This window comes from Ovis aries, chromosome 16 (assembly GCF_016772045.2).
Source record: "Ovis aries strain OAR_USU_Benz2616 breed Rambouillet chromosome 16, ARS-UI_Ramb_v3.0, whole genome shotgun sequence".
NCBI lineage: Eukaryota > Metazoa > Chordata > Mammalia > Artiodactyla > Bovidae > Ovis > Ovis aries.
Genome location: NC_056069.1, coordinates 38,588,874 through 38,614,077, shown reverse-complemented (window position 1 = coordinate 38,614,077; position 25,204 = coordinate 38,588,874). Strand labels below are relative to the sequence as shown.

General features: G+C 40.3%; 1 protein-coding gene across 12 annotated transcripts in view; it reads left to right on the top strand.

Moving 5' to 3' along the window:
- SPEF2 (sperm flagellar 2) overlaps positions 1-25,204 on the top strand; it is a 201,707-nt gene that overhangs the window by 106,090 nt on the left and 70,413 nt on the right. For all 12 annotated transcript variants that reach the window (XR_003591923.3, XR_009596799.1, XR_009596798.1 and 9 more), the window contains 5 exons: positions 6,521-6,669; positions 12,798-12,925; positions 13,009-13,147; positions 16,645-16,782; positions 23,123-23,274. Coding sequence is in view for 7 of the 12 variants with exons in the window: in XM_027980125.3 (XP_027835926.2) it covers positions 6,521-6,669; positions 12,798-12,925; positions 13,009-13,147; positions 16,645-16,782; positions 23,123-23,274 (706 nt within the window). In the remaining 5 variants the exon portion in view is untranslated. The remainder of the gene's footprint in view (positions 1-6,520; positions 6,670-12,797; positions 12,926-13,008; positions 13,148-16,644; positions 16,783-23,122; positions 23,275-25,204) is intronic.

The window sequence follows — 25,204 nt, the reverse complement described above, 5'->3', positions numbered from 1 at the left end:
TTCAGTTCAGTTCAGTTCAGTCACTCAGTCATGTCCAGCTCTTTGCGACCCCATGAATCTCAGCACGCCAGGCCTCCCTGTCCATCACCAACTCCCAGAGTTCACTCAGACTCAAGTCCATCGAGTTGGTGATGCCATCCAGCCATCTCATCCTCTGTCATCCCCTCTCCTCCTGCCCTCAATCCCTCCCAGCATCAAAGTCTTTTCCAATGAGTCAACTCTTCACATGAGGTGGCCAGAGTACTGGAGTTTCAGCTTTAGCATCATTCCTTCCAAAGAAATCCCAGGGTTGATCTTCAGAATGAACTGGTTGGATCTCTTTGCAGTCCAAGGGACTTTACTCTCCACAGAGATACATGTTGATATAGATATGTATGTCCTGTGATCATCTATCTCTAAGGCAGTGGGAGGCACACTATGTAATATCCCAAAACATTGTGACTGCAGAACTCTCTCGGAGGAGTATTCACTGGGACTAAAAAGTGAAAGTGTTTGTTGCTCAGTCATATCTGCCTCTTTGAGACCCCATGGACTGTAGCCCACCAAGCTCCTTTGTCCAAAGGATTCTCCAAGCAAGAATACTGGAATGGGTCGCCATTTTCTTCTCCAGGGGATCTTCCTGACCCAAGGATCGAACCTGGGTCTCCAGTATTGCAGGCAGATTCTTTACCATCTGAGCCACTGGGGAAGCCTCCGTTGGGACTAGAGTTCTATAAATAAATGCTTGGAAATCTCGTCCTCTTTAGTTCTGTCAACCTGCCCATGTGTTAATACTGGGACTGTTCCAGTGCTAGCCTTCTGATTTAACTCATTGTTTAGGTGCTACCAAGCCACTTAGCCATAAATACTTTGTCAATGTTATAAACATTAATGACATTTTATTGTAAAGATATAGAAGAACAGAGGAAAAAAAGATGAAAGTGAAATGGAATTGAAATCCCTAGATCATCTATTAACACAGTGGTTCTTTAAGTTCAGTCCTAGATCAGTAGCATCTGCATCACCTGGGAACTCTTTAGAACAACAGATACTTGGTCCAACCCCAGACCTACTGAATCTGAAACTCCTGGAGGGGCCAAGCAATTTGTGTTTTAAAAAGCCCTCTAGGGAATTCTGGTGCTCACTAAAGTTGAAGAACTACCATGTTGATGCCAAAGACTTATTGCTCTATTTTAGCCATTGGAATATCAGACACCTTCTGTTATTTCTAATGTATTATATATAATGTGGCCTGGTTCCCAAAATGTTTAAGGTGGATTACAATTTTAAAAACAGCATGTGTTTAACAATACTTTGAAACAGAAGTAAAAAGCCCTAAGCTTTTCTAGGATTAATTTCTAAAATACTCTTTTTTAATCACCTGGGACCTTAAACAGGTAACAATATGTGGTACTACATACAAGATCTTAATAGATTTTAGAATAAATGAAAAACATGTTAGGTTTTATTTGAAAGTTGATGCCACACATTAGAAAGTTGATGATTAATTTACAATCATGGTTCAAATGGCAAAATTCAACATTCTCCTTTTACAATATAATTCATAATAATAATAACAACAAACTACCTCTTGTAGAATGCCTACCATATGCCAGGCACTGTGCAAGATCATTTTTATGTATAATCTCACTAAATCCTCATAACCACCTGTGAAGTAGCAATGATCATTTCCTTCAAAGATGAGGAAATTGAGAGTCAAAATAAATAAGGTAATATTTTGTTAGGAATCATTAATCTGAGAGAAGGGAAAGTCAGAGTCTCTTCACACTTTGGAGAATGCAATCTACACTCCATATTAACTCTCCACAGTGTCAGAACTTCCTTGGATTTTTCCTTAACACCATCATCTAATTTAAATGAATTAAATAATATTATCTATACTCTATTATCTAGCCTTTCAATGAATTGATTTCTCAGGCTGTAATTTTTAATAGATTTTTCACCACAAGCAGAAAAATGAAATTGTAATAATTATAATGCAATGTAAATAGAACAGTCTTAAAATCAATTTATGAGCCAAGTAAATAGTGTTAAAAAGACAACTCTAAAACTTGCAGATTTCTAAATGTCAGCCTAATGAACTCTTCTGAACATAAATTACATCAATAAACACTAAAGACAATCAAATATGATAATCAAATGCATGGACCCTGGAGTCAGCCTGCCTGGACTGAGATTCTAGCTCTGCCTGTTTACCATCTAAGTGGCATCCAAGTGACTAAGGGCAGACAACTTGACCTTGGCTTGTCTCAGTTCCCTCGTGTGTTAAATGAGGTCGTAAAAGTACTTCCCTGTGGCCATTACAGGGAATAAGTAAATATACAAAAAAAAAAAAAAAAAAAAAACAGGATCCATTTCAGAGTGCATGGGACTAAATAAATGTGGGATATAATTATTGATTCCAGATCAGGTTATTAAAGACTGGGCAGAAATGCGAACGCTATGCAAAATTGACTTAGGAGTTTCCAGTGTTTATCACTGATTATAATTATACTGAAATCAGGTCCTAGAAGTGACCCCAAATAACCAGTCCTTATTACTTTATAGTAGTCTACATTCCACATCTCCAGCTCCACACAATATGCCAGTAAATCTGGAAAACTCAGCAGTGGCCACAGGACCGGTGGTCAGTTTTCATTACAATCCCAAAGAAAGGCAATGCCAAAGAATTTTTTAACTACCACACAGTTGCACTTATCCCACACGCTAGCAAAGTAATGCTCAAAATTCTCCGAGCCAGGCTTCGACAGTATGTGTACCGTGAACTTCCAGATGTTCAAGCTGGATTTAGGAAAGGCAGAGGAACCAGAGATCAAATTGCCAACATCTGCTGGATCATCGAAAAAGCAAGAGAGTTCCAGGAAAACATCTATTTCTGGTTTATTGACTATGCCAAAGCATTTGACTGTGTGGAAAATTCTGAAAGAGATGAGAATACCAGACCACCTGACCTGCCTCCTGATAAATCTGTATGCAGGTCAAGAAACAACAGTTAGAACTGGACATGGAACAATAGACTGGTTCCAAATCGGGAAAGGAGTATGTCAAGGCTGTATATTGTCACCTTGCTTATTTAACTTACATGCAGAGTACATCATGAGAAACGCTGGACTGGAAGAAGCACAAAGTGGAATCAAGATTGCCAGGAGAATTATCAATAACCTCAGATATGTGGATGACACCACTCTTATGGCAGAAAGTGAAGAAGAACTAAAGAACCTCTTGAAGAAAGTGAAAGAGGAAAGTGAAAATGTTGGCTTAAAGCTCAACATTCAGAAAACGAAGGTCATGGCATCTGGTCCCATCACTTCATGGGAAATAGATGGGGAAACAGTGGAAACAGTGAAAGACTATATTTTTCGGGGGGCTCCAAAATCACTGCACATGGTAACTATGGCCATAAAATTAAAAGATGCGCTTGCTGCTTGGAAGAAAAGCTATAACCAACCTAGATAGCGTATTAAAAAGCAGAGACATTTCTTTGCTGACAAACTTCCATCTAGTCAAGGCTATGGTTTTTCCTGTAGTCATGTGTGGTTGTGAGAGTTGGACTATAAAGAAAGCTAAGCTCCAAAGAATTGATGCTTTTGAACCGTGGTGTTGGAGAAGACTCTTGAGAGTCCCTTGGACTGCAAGGACATCCAGCCAGTCCATCCTAAAGGAAATCAGTCCTGAATATTCATTGGAAGGATTGATGCTGAAGCTGAAACTCCAGTCCTTTGGCCACCTGATATGAAGAACCAACTCATTGGAAAAGACCCTGATGCTGGGAAAGATTGAAGGCAGGAGGAGCAGGGGATGACAGAGGATGAGATGGTTAGATGGCATCACCAATGCAATGGACATGAGTTTGAGTAAGCTCCGGGAGTTGATGATGGACAGGGAAGCCTCCATGGGGTCTCAGAGTCGGACAAGACTGAGCGACTAAACTGAACTGAACTGAGCTCCGCACAGAGTAACAACATGAATTCTAGGACACCAAGGAGAAAAAACTCTTCCAAAATAGCTTCTCAGTAGTGATTTAGAGAATAAGCTGGTTCATGTTCCATATCTGGCTCCTTACCTAACACTGATGCCCTTCTCTTCCTGGCCACGTTGCTTCAGAGCTAAAATTTTCATTTATCCAAGGCATACTGAGTCTCTACTTCAGTTGCCAACGTTTGCAGCCCAGGCAACTATTAGCACTATCTGTTAAAAACGAAATGTTTTCTTGCTGAAGCTGTCGCTATTAACCAGTCTTCTAGTTTCTACCCAGTGAGGTTCTTAATTAAGTCAGATTCTACTAAGGCATGTTTTAAAGACTGAAAGGTAATAAAAATGCCTTTCTTTAAAAAAAAAAATCAGACTTTTTACATCTTATCCTCCTTGAACTCACTGAATAGTGAGTTCTTATCCTCCTTAACTCACTGAATAGTGCCAACTTAATGTGAAAGTGTTCCAGTTTTCTTAAATTCCTTTCTTCAATTGATTAAGTTTTTTTCTTACCTTTCCTGAGCTCCTAGTATGTTATTATCATTGCTCAAAACTGTTGCTCTACTGTTTCAACTTTGACTATTTATTCACAGATAAAATCATTAAATAAATCCCATGTTCACGTTATAAAATTTTGTCTTTCTTTTATACCTCATTTTATCTACTTGTTCTCACTCCATGGGCTTTTGCATGATACAGTTAGATGCTAATAACTGGACTAAAAACTGCTAAAATCTACCTTTACTTTGTGCTAAGAACAGATTACCCTTCAATCTTCTCACGCAAGAAGAATGGCTGCCCTGAGGACTCAATAATTCAACCTCCAATGAAAGCAAACATCTTAGAAATGGAAACCTTCACATGGTCACATAAGTAATACTTTAAAAGGACTGCCTTTTGTAAATTTGAGATGTTGAATGATTTTGTTCAAATGTGATATCTATTTTCACTCTCTATGCCAATAGATACATTTTAATTCATTCACATCTTTTCCTCTTAGCATTTTGATTGTTTAAAACAATTAGATAAAATTTAAATAAGATGAAAGCACAGTGGTTCAAAAATACTTCCTGGCTTTCTTAGTTTTCACTGAATGATCATGATATGTAAGAAAAGAATAAAAAGAAACTCATTCCAATCTCATAATTACAAAGTTATCCTTAGAAATTCTCCTTAGAAAAATTCATCTTAAAAGTAGTAGTGTTATCACATATTTTACCAGAAACTCAAGTCAGAGAATTAAAAAATTATCATATTGAAAAATTTCTCAAATTATGAACATTTTTGGTTACTACCTGAATAAAGATGTTCTTAAATTTTTCTAATTTAAAATAAAATCTAGATACAACTTTAAACTTGTAGATAGCAGTACTGTTTTTAGCACTGAACTGTCTGCAGTACATAATTGACAATTTCTCCTCTACTTATAATCCATATATTTTTAACTAGTATAAAAATGGAAGATATATTTACTTTCCTAAACAGCATATCATTAAATAATATTCACTAGAGAAATATATTTTGGGGAAAGAAAGTGCTGCAAATTCTATAGGCATCTAATAAACTGCGTCTAAAAATCTTAACAATGAATTTGAAAGTAAGTGAAATTTAAACTGAATGAATTCCTAAATTATAACTTTGATCCTTTAAGGAAATATAGATGCTTTCTGAGCTAAGGTAGTTTCATCAGTCATAAGATCTTTCAGACCACGTGGGTACCACTTCACTGGCCTGAATTCCCCCTTGATGTTCTCAGATAGCGCATGCCCTTTCTGGATTCTGAGCGGAAATGAGGCTTCTCTTTCTGCTCCTCCAACCTCCTTTTCTTCCTCCTTGTCTTCCTTCCCCTCTCTTTCCCTCCTCACTCTTCCTCTCCCCTCTTCTTCCCTCCCCTCTCCCCACCACCTTATGCCTAAATTCAGCCAGGCTTTTGGCTCAGAGGTTGCCTTCATCCGTACAACCTGACTATAGTAAGAAATATAGTTTCCCGATTAGAAACCCTCTGTCTGATCCAGGGAATATGGAACTATTCAAGAGCTACAATACTTCTTCTCCCCTCCACCCCTCACTGACTCCAGCTGACTCATAATAGCATCCTTTCTCCTGGGTTTCAGTAAACAAGAGCACTGCTCCTGTTGTGACTACGCTCTTTCTTTTTCAGGGTGATAGTTCAATTTGCCAGTTTTTTGCAATAGTAAATTGCACTTTTCTCTGGAATCTAAACTTTGTAAAAACCATGTGTTCATTGAGGAAGCAAGGACAGAGATGAAAATGAAGTATCAAGTTGCTTTCCACAGCTAACTGGACAAGAGAAGTACAGTATTGAAAAAAAAAAAAACTGCTGTTGGTATCATTGGTACATTTAGGGGCTGAGAGATTTTTTAGAGAATGAGATTTTTTATTTTTGATTTGATAAGGCTGCCCAAAGTTGCTTAAAGAGCAGTTAATGAATTGCATGAAGCTCATGGCAATCATAAATTTAATCCTCCACCAGAATCTGTCCCCATCCATATCCTTGTAATGGCATGATTTAATATGCATGTTGAAGGTTCTCCTAGAGGAAAATCGCTAGGAGGGAAGATTCCACTCAAGAAATCACCTGCCGAGTCTACAGATATTTCACCGGTCCCGGTAGTGCCAGCCCCATCGAAGCCCGGATCAGAAGAGTGGGTGTATGTAAATGAACCAATTCCTGAGGTATGACAGTTTAAACTCAAACTAGTAGAATCTCTTCTTTCTCCTCTTTATAGTAAGATTCACATTGCACCATCCAAAAGGCCTTTCTTGGCTGATAATATATGTATTTATCAAAAAAGCAGAGATGATTGAGAATACTCAGTGAACCACATTCCGTGTTTTTCTCTGCACCCTCAAGTTTCTGAGTCATGCTTTGAGCAGCTAGTGAGTGATGCAATCAGGAGAGTAAATGGTCTCTGTGAGGACCAATTTTCTCCCCAAGGAGGAGCAAAAATGCAATTTTCTGGAAGGACAGCTTCCCCAGAACACAGACCCAGCAAATTACAGCCCTCCAACCCAGCTCTCATGCCCACATCATAATGCTTTCATATGAAGTTTAGCCCCTGAGTTTTCAGAAATAGAAGGAAAATTTTGAAGCTAACTCAACTCATAAATGAATAGGGAGCTGCCTGGCCTGACCTCCTTAATAAATGGGTACCCTAGGGTCCAGCAAGGGGATGTCCATCTGAGCCCTGAAGCTTCATTTCATTCTTCATTCTCTGACAGCTGCAAAGCCCAGTTGTCACCTTGGCAAATTGGGCTGCTTTCTAAATGATTAATACTGATTTTTACTGGAGTATAGTTGTTATGCAATGCTATATTATTTTCTGCTGTATAGCAAAGTGAATCAGCCATGTGTTTACATATATCCCCTCTTTTGGGGATTTCCTTCCCATTTAGGTCAGCACAGAACACTGAGTAGATGGGCTGCTTTAATAGATAAGTCATCTTGGGAAAATCACACAGAATGGCCTTTCTTTTAAGACTTTTTGAAAGACTTAGTCCCTGTCTTCTTAATTTCAGTCCTCCATGGTATTCGACTCTTATGAGCTCTCAGCCCTGACAATCTGTGCCAGACACTTGAGACCCAGTCATGAGTTGCAGTTATTATTGAGCATTCCTAGGGAAACATCTTCTTTATCTCCCCAATTAAATAATAAACCTTTTGGAGGAGGGTAGAAGGATGTGAAATAATTCACTACATTCAATACAGAGTCAAACACAGTGACAACTGCGTTAGAGATTCTTTACAGAGCTCTGAAGAGTTAATTAATTAGCATTGATGGGGAGATTAGAACAGGAAATATTAAAAGATGAAAACTTTATATGATATCAATATAGATGTGTATAATTAATATCACTCAGCCAAATAGTAGCCACTTTGAAAACTAAATATATTCAAAAACTGTCATAGAAGCGGTATACAGAAGTGGTTGATGGGAAGGAGATAAAATTAAAATGATATTATTGGGTGGGAGTTGGACAGTGAGAAACAAAAATAGTGAAATCTAATCCTTAACTCCAAACCTTGATGCCCTTGAGAGAAATAAATTCATAGAGGACAAGAGGGAACTAAAAGGAGCACAAAATAAACATTTACACTGAGATAAGACGCAAGCTTCCCTTGTATTAGATCTTCTAGTCAGGATCCTGGCAGAAAGCAGATGATAATTTAAAGACAACTGAACAAAGGCTGATTTATATATATATATATAAAGAGTCGGATATGATTGAAGCGACATAGCACTTACATATATGTAAGTGCTATGTCGTGCTATGCACTTCAATCATAAGTGCTATGTCGCTTCAATCATATCTGACTCTTTCGTGACCTTATGGGTTGCTGCCCGCCAGGCTCCTCTGTCCATGGAATTTTCCAAACAAGAATACTGGAGTGGCTTGCCATGCCCTACTCCAGGGGATCTTTCTGACCCAAGGATCGAACCCTCATCGCCTGCATCACAGGTGGATTTTTCACTCATTGAGCCATCGGAAAGCCCGTATATATGTTTGTGTGTGTGTGTGTGTGTGTGTGTGTGTGTGTGTGTGTGTGTGTGTATGAAAGAAAAAGTGAAAGTGAAAGTCATGTCTGACTCTTTGCAACCCCATGGACTATATAGTTCATGGAATTCTGCAGGCCAGAATAGTGGAGTGGGTCGCCATTCCCTTCTCCAGGGGATCTTCCCAACCCAAGGATCGAACCCAGGTCTCCCACACTGCAGGCGAATTCTTTACCAGCTGAGCCACCAGAGAAGCCCAAGAATTCTAGAGTGGGTACCCTGTCCCTTCTTCAGGGGATCTTCTTGACCCAGGAATTGAACTGGGGTTTCCTGTATTGCAGGTGGATTCTTTACCAACTGAGCTACCAGGGAAGCTCATACGTGTGTGTGTGTGTGTGTGTGTGTGTGTGTGTATTCAATAAATACAGAAATCTACAAGGGTTAGATTGTTACCCCCAATGGGAGATATTACTGCTCCTAGGCCTGAGAAGGTGAGGACAGGGAGCACAGGTGAAGACCTCAAGAAGACCTGTGCACAGAGAGAACCACCTGCCAGGGACTGTGGCCTTCCCAGAGGATGCAGCCCCTTGCAGCGACCAGCAGAGAGGGTCAGGGAAACACTTAACCAGACCCTTTCTGTTTTCGTAGTCCCTGCCCAGGAGGAGGAAGGCAAGGGAGGTTCCTGAAATAATTTACGTGAGTCGGCCTCCCAGGGCACCAAGCAGGGTGAAGCATGAAGGATGGGGAGTCAGTCTGTAGGGACGACGGAAGGATATACAGCCCAGACCTCTAGTTACCTAAGTGACACCATGGAGAGTACTCTTGCTGCCACCAGAAGTAGCCTAGAACCTGGAAACAAAGCAGGCCACGTGCTCTCCCTCTGCTCCTTTTCCACTCTAAGCTTCTCACATGTGAGCTGCAGAGCTTACCTGCAAACAGAGAGAAAAGACAGATGCCCAGTTAAAAAATTTGAGTTTCGGATAATCAATGAAATAGATACATATGTGCATGATCAATGATTTATATGTGTGTGTGTGTGTGTGTGTGTGTGTGTGTGTGTGTGTTCATTCTATACTTTATCAGGTAAACCTAGTTCCAGGCCTTCCAGGGACCCCAGATGTACTTCAATAGGCATGTGGAAAGACACAGAGACAGAGAGTTATTGCTTTCACGTCTAGCTCTTGCAGGTGGAGGCAGCAACCAAGTTCGAGGGGAACCTGGGTCCTTCCCCCTTTGCCAGCCACAAGGAAGGTGCCAAGAAAACCAAGGAGGCAGTGGAGTGAGGGGTCTTTGCTTTCTAGCTTCTCAGGCTTGGAGGATACTTGCCTTGGATACCCAATTTCCTATTATGCTTCAGTCAATGAAGAGAAGACTATTTAATTGGAAAGGATAGGTCTTAGTATCTAGTCGTGGCACATAACCTCAAGTCCTTAGACCCAGAAAAATCGCATCCCAGAGAATTAAAGAAACTACAGATAGACATCAATAACTCACAGAAATCACGGAAGATACAGTATAATCTGGAAGATCAGATATGGACAAAGGCCTAAATATTTAATTAAAGGCAGATGAGATTTAATAGCATGTCTTCCCACAATGCAGGCAGATTCTTTATCGTCTGAGCCACAAGGAAAGCCCAAGACCAGTGATTCAGAGATTAATCCCTGACAAAATGTAAAAGAAAATTATTAAACACATGCCTTCTGAGCACTTATAACAAACAAAATAAGCACACAAACCTCAGATAGGTTCATTAAGCCTGAGTCCTGCTGAACTGGCCCTTTCCTTTTCTCTGATAGCAAGGTTGGGTTGGTGGGTCAGGGAAGGACCATAAACAGTATATTTTGAATTCAAAATAGTATTTGACAATTTCTTATGAAGTTTTTGTAGATAAATGAGAGCAGGGAGCAGGATATTAGTTCAGTGAGGTCCATTCCAGGGTGGTAGCTCTCCACGTCCTGAGTGTTAATGTCTTGAAGTCACTAGGAAGGAGTTTCAGTGTGTGCATGCATGGGTGCATGCTCAGTCATGTCCGACTCTTTTGTGACCCTGTGGACTATAGCCTGCCAGGCTCCTCTGTCCGTGGGATTTTCCAGGCAAGAATACTGGAGTGGGATGCCATTTCTTCTCCAGGGGATCTTCCCGACCCAGAGATAGAACCCATATTTCCTGTATCGGTAGATGGTTTCTTTACCCCTGAGTCACCTGGGAATTCTGAGGTTTAGTAGTGGACTTATGTAAAATGGTCTTAAGCACCACTCTGGATACCATATCTTTTAAGAGAGATTATTTTAAAAAACTGGAAACCAGAAGGGAATCGATGTAGGAGAAAGGTGTTAAAATGATATGAGAGAAGCATTGAAAGAACTGTAAATGTTTAATTTAGATAAATGAAATACTAAAGTATGGTTGAACATAGAATCATACCTGGAAGGAGAGATAAATCAGAAGTTTGAGTTGAACACATACACACTATTATATATAAGATAGATAACCATAAAGGTCCTACTGTATAGCACAGGGAACTCTACTCAATATTCTGTGATAACCTATTTGAAAAAAGAATCTAAAAAAGAATGAAGATACATATATGTATAACTGAATCACTTTGCTATACATGTGAAACTAGCACAACATTGTAAATCAACTATACTCCAATAAAATATAGAAAGTGTTAGTCACTCAATCATGTCTGATTCTGCGATTCCATGGACTGTACCCCTCCAAGCTTCTCTGCCCATGGGTTTCTCCAGGCAAGAATCCTGGAGTGGTAGACATTCCCTTCTCCAGGGGATCTTCCTGACCAAGGAGTTGAACCCGGGTGTTCTGCATTACAGGCAGATTCTTTGCCGCCTGAGCCACCAGGAAAGCCCCAATAAAATATTAATAAAATTAAATTAAATAGAACTAGATTGAGCCATCCAATCTCCTTAAAATTTAACTGATGAAAAATTGGGTTTAATTGAGTCTACTTACACCAATATCAATGTTTGTTAAGTACCTGTTATTTGCAAATGCTCTATCAGATGCCAGGAATACAAAAATAAGCAAGTTTCATCCTGAATGACAGCCTACATCTCCCCTCTCACATCTTCAAATATTTAACAGGCTGTCACAGGGAAGGCAGTATGAATGTAGCCTGTCCTCTGAAAGGCACAGCTAGGGCTTATAAGTAGAAACTACAGGAAGGCGAATAATACAGGAAGAACTTTCCACTAATGCAAGTTGTGTGACGCTGGAGGGGGGTTGCTTTGAAATCAATGAGGTCCACAGGAAGATTGGATAATCTATCCCTGGATCTCTTGTCATTTCTCAGTTGGAGAGGAAATTAGCCCAAATGACCTCCAAGGTCCCTATGTGTGTGTTCCCTGACTAATAAATGCATAGCCAATAAGGGAATAACTACTACAGAAAGTTTGTACTAAATATAATAAATATCTTCAATTTTATTTCTTCTTTCATTATCTCTTGGTTTTGATGGTTGATTTGCCTCATTAAATATAACATAAAAGAAACTTTCTGAGTTTCATGGTATGCTTTACAGCAAATGTGAAACCTCAAGGGGGAATTCAGAGGAATAATTCATCCATCACTGTGACATGAGCCCTTAGATGTTCTCCAACTTAGGCAAGATAAGATGTCTGTGATCATTCAATCCATTCATTCGATAAATATTTCTTGAGCACCTAACATGCCCCAGATGCTGTGCTAATTATAGGAAAAACTGTCCAGTGGTGAATAAGATAACCATTCTTCCTGGTTTTATGAGATTGCTGTTTTAGAGGTGAATATAGACAAATAACATAAGCAGTTACAACTAATGCCATCAGTGCTCTAAAGGGAGAAGTACAGGGTGCTCAAGTGGGACATCCGAACTTCAGAGGATGAAGGATGACCCTATACACTTGTGGGTTCAGGGAAGGATTTCTGGAAACAAACATGTCTGAGCTGAGACACGAAGAATGGTTTGAAATAGGAGTTAGCTGGGGGAGGAGCTAGAAGTTGCATAGAGATCATTTAAGTAGCCACAGTTGCATCTTTTTAAAAAATATTTATTTTTTTGGCTGTCCTGGCTCTCAGTTGCTGCATGCTGGATCTTTTAGTTACCGCATGTGAAACCTAGTTCCCTGACCAGGGATCGAACCCAGGCCCCCTGCATTGAGAATGTGGAGTCATAGCCTCTGAACCACCAGGGAAGTCCCAGTGCAGTTGCATCTTGATCTCCCACTTAGTAGTGCCCTTTGACTCGATTACGCAGAAGCATTTTACCCTTTGAAATTATGATTTTTATGCTTTGTCATTTAACAGGAAATACCATCATTTTTAGTACCATACTGGAAATTGATAGAAAACTCCTATATAAATTCCATCAAAACAGTACTCAGGGAGTTGAGAGAAGGCCAGCATAGTGTACTTGCTTACTTATATGATATTAGGTAAGTAAAGTTCCCACAGCTCCAGTCATGTAGTTTATAGTGAGGACGTGTAAGCTCTGTCTCATTCCCCTAATGCCTTACAGAACAGGCTTCCAGCAGTTTCTGAAGCGTCCAGACCACAAGCAAGACTTCGTGTCTCAGTGGCAGGCGGATTTCAACTCCCTTCCTGATGACCTGTGGGATGATGAGGAAACAAAGGCTGAGCTGCACCAAAGAGTGAATGTAAGGGAATCTGACTCACGGGGCCCAGGTCTCCACACTATCAAACCTCCCACTGCAAAAGCCTCATTTACCCCCTCATTACTTTCATGAGGTGTGAGGATGAGACGGGAAATGGTTCGAACACCAACCTGCCAACTTTCAAGAGCAATGGCTCTTCAGCACTTTGAATTCAGAGTGAGAATCCAATGGTCCATGCTTCTGGAAGGAGGAGCCAAGGCCAGGGATCTAAGACCATTCCAGCCTCTATTTATTTTGTACACTGTTAACCACTTTGTCAGGTCAGGTAAGCATGTCTAAGTCTGGTTTTAAGTATGTGCCTGTCTTGGATGCAGTTAAATCATTGGTTGATGTCAATGAGAAGGGGAATGAAGGAACATTCCAGAAAGCCTGAAGTGTTGCCTCTATTGAATAGATCCCTTGAGGGAAGCTACCAAATCATATACATTTTTGTATCTCCAGCAAACGCGGTGCCTGGTACTTGGTCAACAGGCAGATTTTCATAAATTCATAAATAGAGTATACATTTAAGTATATATTTATATATATTACCCTGATGCTTTAGAAAAGATCCTCTGATGTGTAAGAAGCCTGATTTTGATTTCCTACCATTTCCTGTCTCTTACCTTTTCCTGTTTGGGTAATTCTTTCCCTTGCCACAACTGAAGCCCGCCAGGCTCCTCTGTCCATGGGCTTTCCCAGGCAAGAATACTGAAGTGGGTTGCCATTCTGTTCTCCAGAGGATCTTCCCAACCCAGGAATCAAACTGAGTCTCCTGCATTGCAGGAAGATTCTTTACCATCTGGGCCACCAGGAAAGCCCTAACTATAGGCTACTAGTGGTCAGATCTGATTATAGTCTCAATGTTTGTTTGTACAACAACAAATTGTCAAGCTCTACCCCATGACCCATTCATCTGCTCTGTTAATATTTATTGAACATCTACCAGGGTCTCAGCACTGTTCCAGGGGCTAGGGATTGAACAGTGGGGAAAAAGCCTGTGACGTCAGGATGTTTATATTCTGGGGGCCAGAATGCAAAGAATAAGCAATAAACACATAAATGTACAGTGAGTATATCACTGGTAAAACCCAGGTGAAGGACAAAGAGCATGGAGGAAAAAACGCTGATGTACTATTTAGTATCCAGTGGTTGTGTAACAGCCCACTCTGAGAAGGTGATATTTGAGCAAACTCAGGAAAGGAGAGAGAATGAGCCAGGCAGATCTGGGAAGGAAGAGTGTATTAGGCAGAGAGAAAAGCAAAGACACTAGAGGAAGAGGGTGCTTGGTGTGTTTAAGAGGCATTTCCCAGTTGGGAAACCAACTGGGAGCCATTGAAGTTAAGTGAAGGCATGACAGTAACCTGGATGAGCAGGGTGCTGGTAGGTTCTATCAAGCAGGTATGGAACTAACAAATGCCCTAGTACTGAAGCATTTTACCTGTTCTTAATCCTAAAACATATCTGCCTTTTCTGTTTCCTACCTATTCACAAAGCCGACCCTCTTATCAACTCTTGCCCCAGATCAATCAGATGATTGCTAGTAGAATGAGAAGGTTTTAGGACTTAAAATATCTTATGAGCATTTTCCCCCTAATTCCTGAAGTACCATTTGTTTATTGTATACAAATTCGATACTTAAAAGAAACAAAATTTTAAAATGACAAATCCATAATCCTATTAGCCAGTAGTTAACCTCTTGTTTGGAGTAACAGTCCTTGTTCTTGGCTTATTTCATTTCAATCCTAAGAAGTTAATGATGAGGCTCTGCTATCGTGTTATCATTACCTTACCATTAGAAAACCAAACTATGGAGATAACAGTACTTGCTAAGGCCTCCATGTGAGTCAGAAACAGAATGAGAGCTAGAAACAAGTCCCCTGTTTCCTCTGCTGTCTTTTTAAAAATGTATAAATGTGTGGGGAGTACAAGCCAGTCCTCACTGAATGTCTGATATAGCATTTGTGGAAAGACCCCAGAGACACCCAGATCAGCTCTAAATAATAGTGTATTCTTCTGCCATTAGCACACAGCTATAAAAATGGCAGTGATCTTTTCATTTCACATGAAGCCCCCACAAGATAACAAACCAAAATGCTAAGTGTTCCATAAACACAAAATTACAGAAATAAAACCCCCTGTAGATACTGGAATAAAACTTGCTCTTGAATTCCTGACTTCACCACGTTGAAACCATTGGCAAGTGATTTAACCACTCTGGGCATCCAATTTCTCATCAGGAACTTCTCTCTTGGTTATTGTGGGGATGAATGAGGTAATCAATGTCAGGCATTAAACACAATGCCCAAGGCACAGTTAATATTCAATAAATTATTAAGGTTATGAAAGCTGTCAAGTTTTATTGGACTATATATTTTTTCTTAATGGGATTTTTATTAAACAGATATTGTATTGCTATGAATTTCTATGATAGTGTTTATAATTGAGAAATTATTATGTGCCGAATACTGTGCTAAGTGCTTTGTGCAAGCTAAGTCACTTCAGTTGTATCCAACTCTTTGCAACTCCATGGGCTGTAGCCCTCCAGACTCCTCTGTCCATGGAATTCTCCAGGCAAGAATACTGGAGTGAGTCACCATACCCTACTCCAGGGATCTTCGCAACCCAGGGATCAAAGTGCTTTAGAGGCTTAGGCTGACTGTAGGACTTCCAAAGGGTAAACAATATCCCCATTTCACAGGTCAAGTAACTGAGCCCTAATCTAGTGGTACGTCTTGCTCAAGCCCACAGGTTCATATCCTGACTCCACCACTTGCTCATAGGGTGACTTTAGGAAAAAACCTTTCTGTGGCTGACTCAGATCTTCACCTGCAAAAGGAAGATAATAAGAGTACCTAAGTTTGTTGGGAGGCATTCAATGAGTCAATATAAGTTCACTGACTTTTATTCTGATGCAGTGACACACACAGAAATGTATTATCATCACTATTGCTCAGGATCTAGTAAATGGCAGAGATGGGATCTTTAAAAGATTTTATTTTACTGCTAACTCTGCAGTACAAAGCTTATCTTCAGACAGCCCCATTAAGTTCAAACACCATTTCTTGATGAATGACATGTTCCACCCATGATTCATTAACAAGCCTATGTATTCCCTTGGATTGCACAGAGCTGCACATTTCTTCCATCAACAATACACCATTTCCTCAAAAATTCCCTGAGAGGTCTTGTTTCAACCAAACAAGTCTTGTGAGGAAGGATTAGAATACAGAAACCATAGCCCCCCATGAAGACAGTGAACTGCAGCAGGTTTGAACATGGGTACAGGGTATGCTGACGGGGGTCTTAGAAAGTGAGGACCTGACAGAGTAGAAGCAAAATAAAGATTTGTTGAGCAAAAGGATAAAATACATGAATGCATTAGATCTAAATCTTCTTCAGGCACATTTTGGGGACAGGCAAAGGATTTTAGTTTCATTACACGGAGATCAGCCAAGCTGCAATTCTGAAGCCTCACAGCGTTGCTTCTCTGTGTTCAGGATTTACGGGACCGCCTGTGGGACATTTGCGATGCCCGTAAGGAAGAAGCAGAGCAGGAGCGTCTGGACATCATTAACGAGAGCTGGTTGCAGGACTCAATGGGAATTGCCATGAACCATTTCTTCTCACTGATGCAGGTAAGAGTGGCTGGTCAGAATGACACAGACTCTGCCCTCTATGGCCACAGCCCTCCTGTTAACCACCCCTCTGGGAATGTAAAGGGCCATTTGGAGCTCATTTCACTCAGAGCATCCGACCCAGTCTTGAGCCCCAACTTGTCAAAGAATTCAGCTGAAATAAACCATTTCAAGCAAACACCAGAACTGGGAACATCTCAAGCGACATCTCACCAGTTGTTTCCAGGTGGCCTGGAGCTGTGGAGGGGACAGCAGAGATGGTGTCTGTCCTGGGTCACTACCTCGCCCCCTGTAGCAGATACCCGAAGCCTTGCCACAGAACATGGGCAGGATCAGTCTCAGCAGGCCCTTGATTCCCGAAAAACATTTGTGTTCAGATTGGCAACACAGACCATTCATAAGAACAACCTAATTAACTTGCTTTTGCAGCCCATTGAAATAATGAATCGTGCTGGACCAGCTAATGAGGCAGATGTTGATTTCATCCCAAGAAATTCATCAACAATAGGGGAGAGAGCACAGACCAAGTCTGGAGATCCAGCTCTCCCAAGAAGAAGGGCTGGAATGTTTCTAAGAGCTGGAGCAGGGTGGGGTGTCATGAGCAACCTGTGTTTCTCAACTGGCCTCACCTAAAGGAAAAGTAAACTTTCTCCTCTCTTCTTGATGCAAGTAGTTTTACAGCTTGGAGCAGGATGTCTTCCTAAGTCAGCTCCTCTCCTCCCAGAGGACAGGGACCTGGGGCTGCTTCTTTCATTTCATATGCTGCCATCTCAAAGAGGTGGTTCCCAGGTCCTTGACAGAGACAGTTCTGGTTCCTAGAACCTGAGGAAAGATCTGAAGATATTTACATCTCAAAGTGACAGAGAATGGGCTTACAAAGACAAATTTCTTAAAGTAAATACTCTCAGACAAGGAAGATCCGGAGCCTGGAGTTAGGGAGAAACCTGTCTATAATCTCTTCACACTGAGGGGAATATGAAGGGTATCTTGTGTCTACAGGAGTATTCTTTCCTAAGAAATAGCAGTGAGGATACAGTGGAAAAGGCCTTGAACTGGTTAGTTTATAGGAGAAGTTATTGCCGGAGATGAAGATAGTTAGCTGAGGCTGGCCAGAGCTGTGCACAGGAGGTGTTCAGTAAATATTTGTTCAACAAGTGACTTTGAAGGCGAGGACTTCCAGCACTCCAAGAGACAATTGTGGACCACTGGAAGCAGAAGCCTAAGAGACAGGAGCTGCCTCCCTGATTGCTGGCTCTGGGATGCAGGAGAGAGCCACAAGACATGGGTTGTGCTGAGTATGAAGGCGAGACACCCAGCAGCCTAAACCCGCTGGGGTGACACCCCTGGGGCACCACTTTGGGTAAGCGGATATTGAATGTTGGTAAACGTGTGTCAAAAGCTTAGGGTAGAAATAACAGAAATCCAATAGTGAAGGGAAAGGGATTAGAGAATTTTTGTAAATCCCAAGAAGTCCAAGGAATACTCACCTCTTGTGAAAATGGCATAACTCTTACACTCCACAATACCTGCCTTTCAGACTCTCCCTGAGATACAGAATCTACATCTAAAACCAACTTGGTGGGGGTGGGGGAGGGTAAAGGAAAGGACAGCAAATAAAGGCTGCTGCTAAGTTGCTTCAGTCATGTCCGACTCTATGTGACCCCATAGATGGCAGCCCACCAGGCTCACCCATCCCTGGGATTCTCCAGGCAAGAACACTGGAGTGGGTTGCCATTTCCTTCTCCAATGCATGAAAATAAAAAATGAAAGTGAAGTCGCTCAGTCGTGTCTGACTCCAAGCGACCCCATGGACTGCAGCCTACCAGGCTCCTCCATCCATGGGATTTTCCAGGCAAGAGTACTGGAGTAGGGTGCCATTGCCTTCTCCAAATAAAGGCTAATATGTATTAAATTCTTAATCTGTATGTGCCAGACACAGTTCTAAGGATTCTTCATGTGCAATACATTAAACCTTCATAGGAACCCTAGGCTGTACATTCTGTCTTAGTGCTCATTTCACAGATGAGGAAACCGAGGCAAACAAAGATGAAGTAATTTGACCAATGCCACACGCCAATCAAGAGAGAACTGGGATTTGGACTCAGGGAGTCTAACTCCTGGGCCAGTACCTCTGACCACTGATTTGTCATCAGTTTTTCCATAGTTAAAGGCTAGCCAATAGAACAGAAAAGGCCTTATTCTGCATGGATTGACAGAATCCTATAAAAAAGGAAAAAAACAAAGTTGTAAACTACAGGAGAGCAGTAGATTTCAGTTCAATAAGTAAAAAAAAGAGCCTAATGATTGGAACTGTCCATCAGATAATAGACTTTGCAGGCCCTTAAGCTGCTGGTCCAGAAGCCCATAAGCAGAATCTTGTGCATATTTGTGAAGGAGAGAAAAATCTTTGTGAAAGTTGTCAAGGGTTTATGGCTAGGTAAGTGTTTCCCAAGGTGGATTCTGTAAAACACTACTCTTACAAGATGTTTTACAAAACAAGGACTTGATTATTCAAAAGACTTTGGGAAGGGCTATGTACTCTACCCTTCCTTCTTGCTGGGACATTAACAAAAATATTGACATATTATTATTATCAAGATGCCCTGCAATATAGAAACTCTTTGAGTGTGCTAACCCAGGATTTCTGAAACTGATGTTGCAAAGTTTTTCTTTGTTTTATTCCCAACGTGGCACTCATTAGCGGTCTATAAGACAAGATTGACATGGCAAATAGATGGGGAATCAATGGAAACAGTGAGAAACTTTATTTTGGGGGGCGGGGGCTCCAAAATCACTGCACATGGTAACTATGGCCATGAAATTAAAAGACTCTTGCTGCTTTGAAGAAAATCTATGACCAAACTAGACAGCCTATTAAAAAGCAGAGACATTACTTTGTGGACAAAGGTCTGTCTAGTCAAAGCTATGGTTTTTCCAGTAGTCATGTACGGAGGTGAGAGTTGGACTATAAAGAAAGCTGAGCACTGAAGAATTGATGCTTTTGAACTGTGGTGTTGGAGAACTCTTGAGAGTCCCTTGGACTGCAAGGACATCTAACCAGTCCATCCTAAAGGAAATCAGTCCTGAATATTCACTGGAAGGACTGATGCTGAAACGGAAACTCCAATACTTCGGCCACTTGTTTCGAAGAACTGACTCATTGGAAAAGACCCTGATGCTGGGAAAGAGTGAAGGCAGGAGGAGAAGGGGATGACAGAAGGTGAGATCATTAAATGGCATCACCAAGCCGATGGACGTGAGTTTGAGCAAGCTCCGGGAGTTGGTGATGGACAGGGAAGCCTGGCGTGCTGCAGTACACAAGGTTGCAAAGAGTCGGACATGACTGAGCAACTGAACTGAATTGAAGACAAGGTTTGTACAAAACAAATTTTAGAAAATGCTATGCAAGGTGATTTCTAAGATCGCTTTCAAAACTGAGATTCTATGAAGACAGAAACAATGAGAAAGCATGATTTACTAGCTATCACAAGTGTGAAAAGAATCTTAATTCTGCTTATATGGGTATTGTGGATGTACGATGGCATCTTATTCATAGTTAGCTGTATAATTAGTCAAATTATGTCCCCAAAAAATAAATTAATGTTTTATATAAAATAACAGAGTTAGTCTGAGGCATGGATACCAGCACTGTCTGAAATACCAATTATATAAAATAGGACCTACTAATCTTAATCATAATTAAAGAGTTCAGTTCTCTATGTTAAGGAGGGAATAATTTCCTGATTTCTAAATATATTTAACAAATAATGCTAATTTGGTAAGCATTATTAAACCATAAGCTTATAGTTTAACAATTTTTATAGCCTCACAATACTTCAGTTCCCCAAATTTATTTGTCAATATCCAATTTGTACAAATTGGGTTTATTAATACATTTGCATGCCACACACTGTAAATGTGATATCCTGAAGATTCTCTTGAGTATCAGTTCAGTTCAGTTCAGTTGCTCAGTCATTTCCAACTCTTTGTGACCTTGTGGACTGCAGCACACCAGGTTTCCCTGTCCATCAGCAAATCCCAAAGCTTGCTCAAACTCATGTCCATCGAGTCAGTGAGGCCATCCAACCATCTCATCCTCTGTCATCCCCTTCTCCTCCTGCCTTCAATCTTTCCCAGCATCAAAGTCTTTTCCAATGAGTCAGCGGCCAAAGTAATGGAGTTTCAGCTTCAGCATCAGTCCTTCCAATGAATATTCAGGACTGATTTCCTTTAGGGTGGACTGGTTTGATCTCCTTGCTGTCCAAGGGACTCTCAAGAGTCTTCTCCAACACCACACATTAAAAGCATCAATTCTTTGGTACTCAGCTTTCTTTATAGTCCAACTCTCACATCCATACATGACCTCTGGAAAAACCATAGCTTTGACTAGACAAACCTTTGTCAGCAAAGTAATGTCTCTATTTTTTAATATGCTCTCTGGGTTGGTCATAGCTTTTCTTCATATCTTAAGATAATATATAAATGGTAATTTTATTTACAGTATAGAATTAACCAAAGGAATTTCTTCCTATTTCAGTTATTTAGCTAGAAAAGTTTAATACTGCAGAGAGCAGCTTTTTAAGATCAGTTTGGCCCCTCCATTCCTGTATCAAAAACAAATCTATTGAAACCATCCTTGTCTTTTGTTGTAGACTACAATGCAAAGCAGACACTTATTTTTTCCAAACTCAGTATGGCAGTACAAGACTGTTCCTTGATGTTTTCTTACATAAATGACAACATTACTTGCTTGCTGAATATAGGGACCCCTTTATAAATATTCTGCCATGCTCCCCTCTCCATGGGACTCTCCAGGCAAAAATACTGGAGTGGGTAGCCATTCCCTTCTCCACAGGATCTTCCCCACCCAAGAATCGATCCAGAATCTCCCACGTAGCAGGCAGACTCTAACATCTGAGCCACCAGGGAAGCCCCTATAAATATCCTGAGTTAGGTTCAGCAAAGAGCTTTAAACACCAGGTGAGTTTTGTTGTTTTTAGAAAATGCTTTCTATAATTAACTAACTCTTGTGGAATACATCTGTATAATAGCTTCCATCTTGAGAGTCCCTTGGACTGCAAGGAGATCAAACCAATCATTCAAACCAACCAAGTCAATCCTAATGGAAATCAGTCCTGAATATTCATTGGAAGGACTGATGCTGAAGCTGAAGCTCCAAAACTTTGGCCACCTGATGCAAAGAACTGACTTATTGGAAAAGACTCTGATGCTGAGAAAGAGTGAAGGCAGGAGGAGAAGGGGATGACAGAGGATGAGATGGTTGGATGGCCTCACTGACTTGATGGATATGAGTTTGAGCAAGCTCTGGGAGTTGGTGATGGTCAGGGAAGCCTGGTGTGCTACAGTCTACGGGGTCACAAATAGTCAGACCTGACTGAGCAACTGAACTGAACTGAACTGGTTTAAGTAGCCCTACTAATAAAAGCAAAGAATGAAGGTCATGGTTACACCACCAGAGAGAAGCACCTATGATATGCCAACTGATCTGACATCTGATAGGAGAGTAGGTTGGAAAACTCATGGTCTGTTTGTGGAATTGACAGTGTGTGGAATCTCACTGCACATACATGTCACAATTACCACAAACGGAAACAACCTGCTGGGAGGGAGTCACTCAGGAATAACTGATGCTCCTCTGTGCTTCTCCATTTCCTGTCCCTCAAGATGCCTACTGGCAAAGTTAGCAGAGGCATTTTGTTTTGACCTTGGAGGAGTGACCTCCCTTCTGTTCATGTTGAGCAGGAATGAAAACTGTGAGAAAAAAGACTATTCATTATCACTTCACCTCACCATTTGTTAGTTCTCCACAGCTACATTTCATAGTCCTACAGGACCAATACCTAATCTTATTTTGTGTTTCAGTTTTTTTATAGCAGTGTATGTATTTATATTATGTATTTTTGGTGTACTTTTAGTATTTACCAAGTCAACTAATGTGTTATGTATGATGAAACACATTCAAATGTTTGCTAATGTATTGCTTGGTTGAATATACGGCACAAAGAATTCCTAATGTCAAAATAATGACTAATATGTGCTATTTCAGACATCATACTATCTTTTGTAACATTATTAAGAGGAATGGAAACGTCATCTTGTTAAGTGGACTCATAATCAATAAGTACAGAGAATGCAAACTTACCAACTTTCTTTAATTTTTATGAAATCTTATATAAACACTTAAAACCACTTCTCTTAGTTTCTAGAAAGCTGATTTCAACCTACTGTTTTTAAATAGTGTTTACAGAGCTTATATGGAAAATATGTACAGATTATCTTATTCTGTCTTGGGTATTAACATTCATATTTGCTATTAAAGGCAGAACTGAACCGTTTCCAAGATACGAAGAGATTCCTGCAAGATTATTACAGGGCCATGGAATGTAAAATTCCGATGGATGACACTAAGAAATTCACTCGAGTCCCACTGGTCCGACTGGATAGTAGAGATATTTTGGAAAGCCAGCTTAGGTAAGGTAGACTATCATGTTGCACTGTAATTAGTCTGAGCATAAAGCTTTGTGATTTTAAATCGAACACCATTATAAAACCACACTCCTGTATCTGCTAATCCAAAATCAAAAAAAAAAAAAAAAGGTCTGAAAACTGAATTTCTTTTCTAACTTTGACAAAGACTGTTGATATGCATTATTTATTCTACTTATCTACTCACTGATTACTCATTTTTGCTGCAGAGATATAGTGTGTTTTGTAACGGAGTGCTTCTACCAGACTGCTGGGGATGATAGGGAGTATACAGTATATACAAATTCTGAATTCTGAAACACTTTTGACCAAAGACTTTCTGGTAAGGGATCATGACCCTCTACCACTTTTACGAAAGGTCTCATGCTGTTCTGTGTGTATGGGTGTGTCTGTGTGTGACATCATGTAAATGAAACTGCAAGGCATTATGTATCTTCTTTTACAGTATAGGAAACTGAGAAACAGTAAAGACTCAAACTTATGTGGTTATGTCTTTGTGAGACTGAAACTTCTTAGTGATCTAACATCAGATTCCCACCAGCATGAAAATAAACTTGGCGGTAAGGGTAGAATAAAGATTACATTTTTAGCCAATTACTAGTTATATGTAAGTAAATTAAAACAACTTATTTGGAAAAGTCACCCCCAACTCTCTTAAGCCTTGGTTTCATTATCTGTAGAAGTAGGGTGGTTATGAAGACTGCAGAAAATGAAATCCTCACAACATATAGCACCATGTCTGAGAGTCAGAAAACTTGAGACCTAGTCCCAGTGACTCTCGATAAGTGGTAACTATTATCTTTATTGCATAATATGACAATGAACTATTCTTCCTCACATGCACTGTTTTAATTGTGAGTATCTCTTGTTTTATGCTCCCTTTTGCCATCAAGAATTTGAAATGGCCTGAGCACAACAGGATTCCACAGTGATCTGAGACCCATTTCTCTGTAGACCTATTCCATCTAGTCCCATCATGTCCCTGTCAGGACCACACGTAAGCAAGAAAACACAAAAAGGAAACTCTGTACCCTCTTTTTGACTCAAATACGAGATCAGTGTTTTAACTCAGCCAGTGCAGAAAGAGAACATTGCAATTAAAAACAATAAGAAAATTTCCAAAGTGATATGAACCATCAAGTCATCAAAAGAGGCCAAGTTTCAGTGTCCCCAGTAGCAGTGCATTCTGTTCTTAGCACAAAATAGCAAGTCAGGCATAATGGGGAAGCTGTTAATGTTGGTTAGTAGAATGAGATGGGCAAAAGAACAGCCAGTTCTTATTTTCTACAAAAGTACTCTGCACCAATCTCAACCTCAAGTCACTGCTGTAAGTAACTCCTGGAACTCTCAGCCAATAGATGTGTCAACTGGCCAACCAACCAGTCAACCAGTCTCTTTAACATGTGTAGGGAAATGAGCACAGCATCAAGCATTTTCACATAGTTTGTCTATTTTATTCCTCCAGCAACCTAATAGTAATAATAATGGTATTAACTAATAATAAAGAATGTATAAAAATAATAATATTATTATTATATTTGTATTCTTCCAAGAGGAATGGAGCCTCAGAAAGTCAAGTGACATGCCCCAGTTAATATCTACTGAAATATCTACTGATAGTGAGAGGACTGGCTAGACCAGAATTTTTCTCAGTAGATGAATTCTAAACCCAGATTCCTTTTTTAAATGATATGCTGCTACTGCAGTCCTCCAAAGCAAGGTGTTCCGAATTGCCTGTTGCCCCATCTTAAATGTCTAGAGATAATCACACAACCTTTACCTTAACTGATTAGGCACATGAATCTAATATGTCTCAGTGACTGAGACTGAGCATTACTTGATTATTAAAGTGTCAACTGGCCTTGTGGGTAGGTGGGTACTGAGTCATAAACACGTGGCCTCCATAGGTACTGTG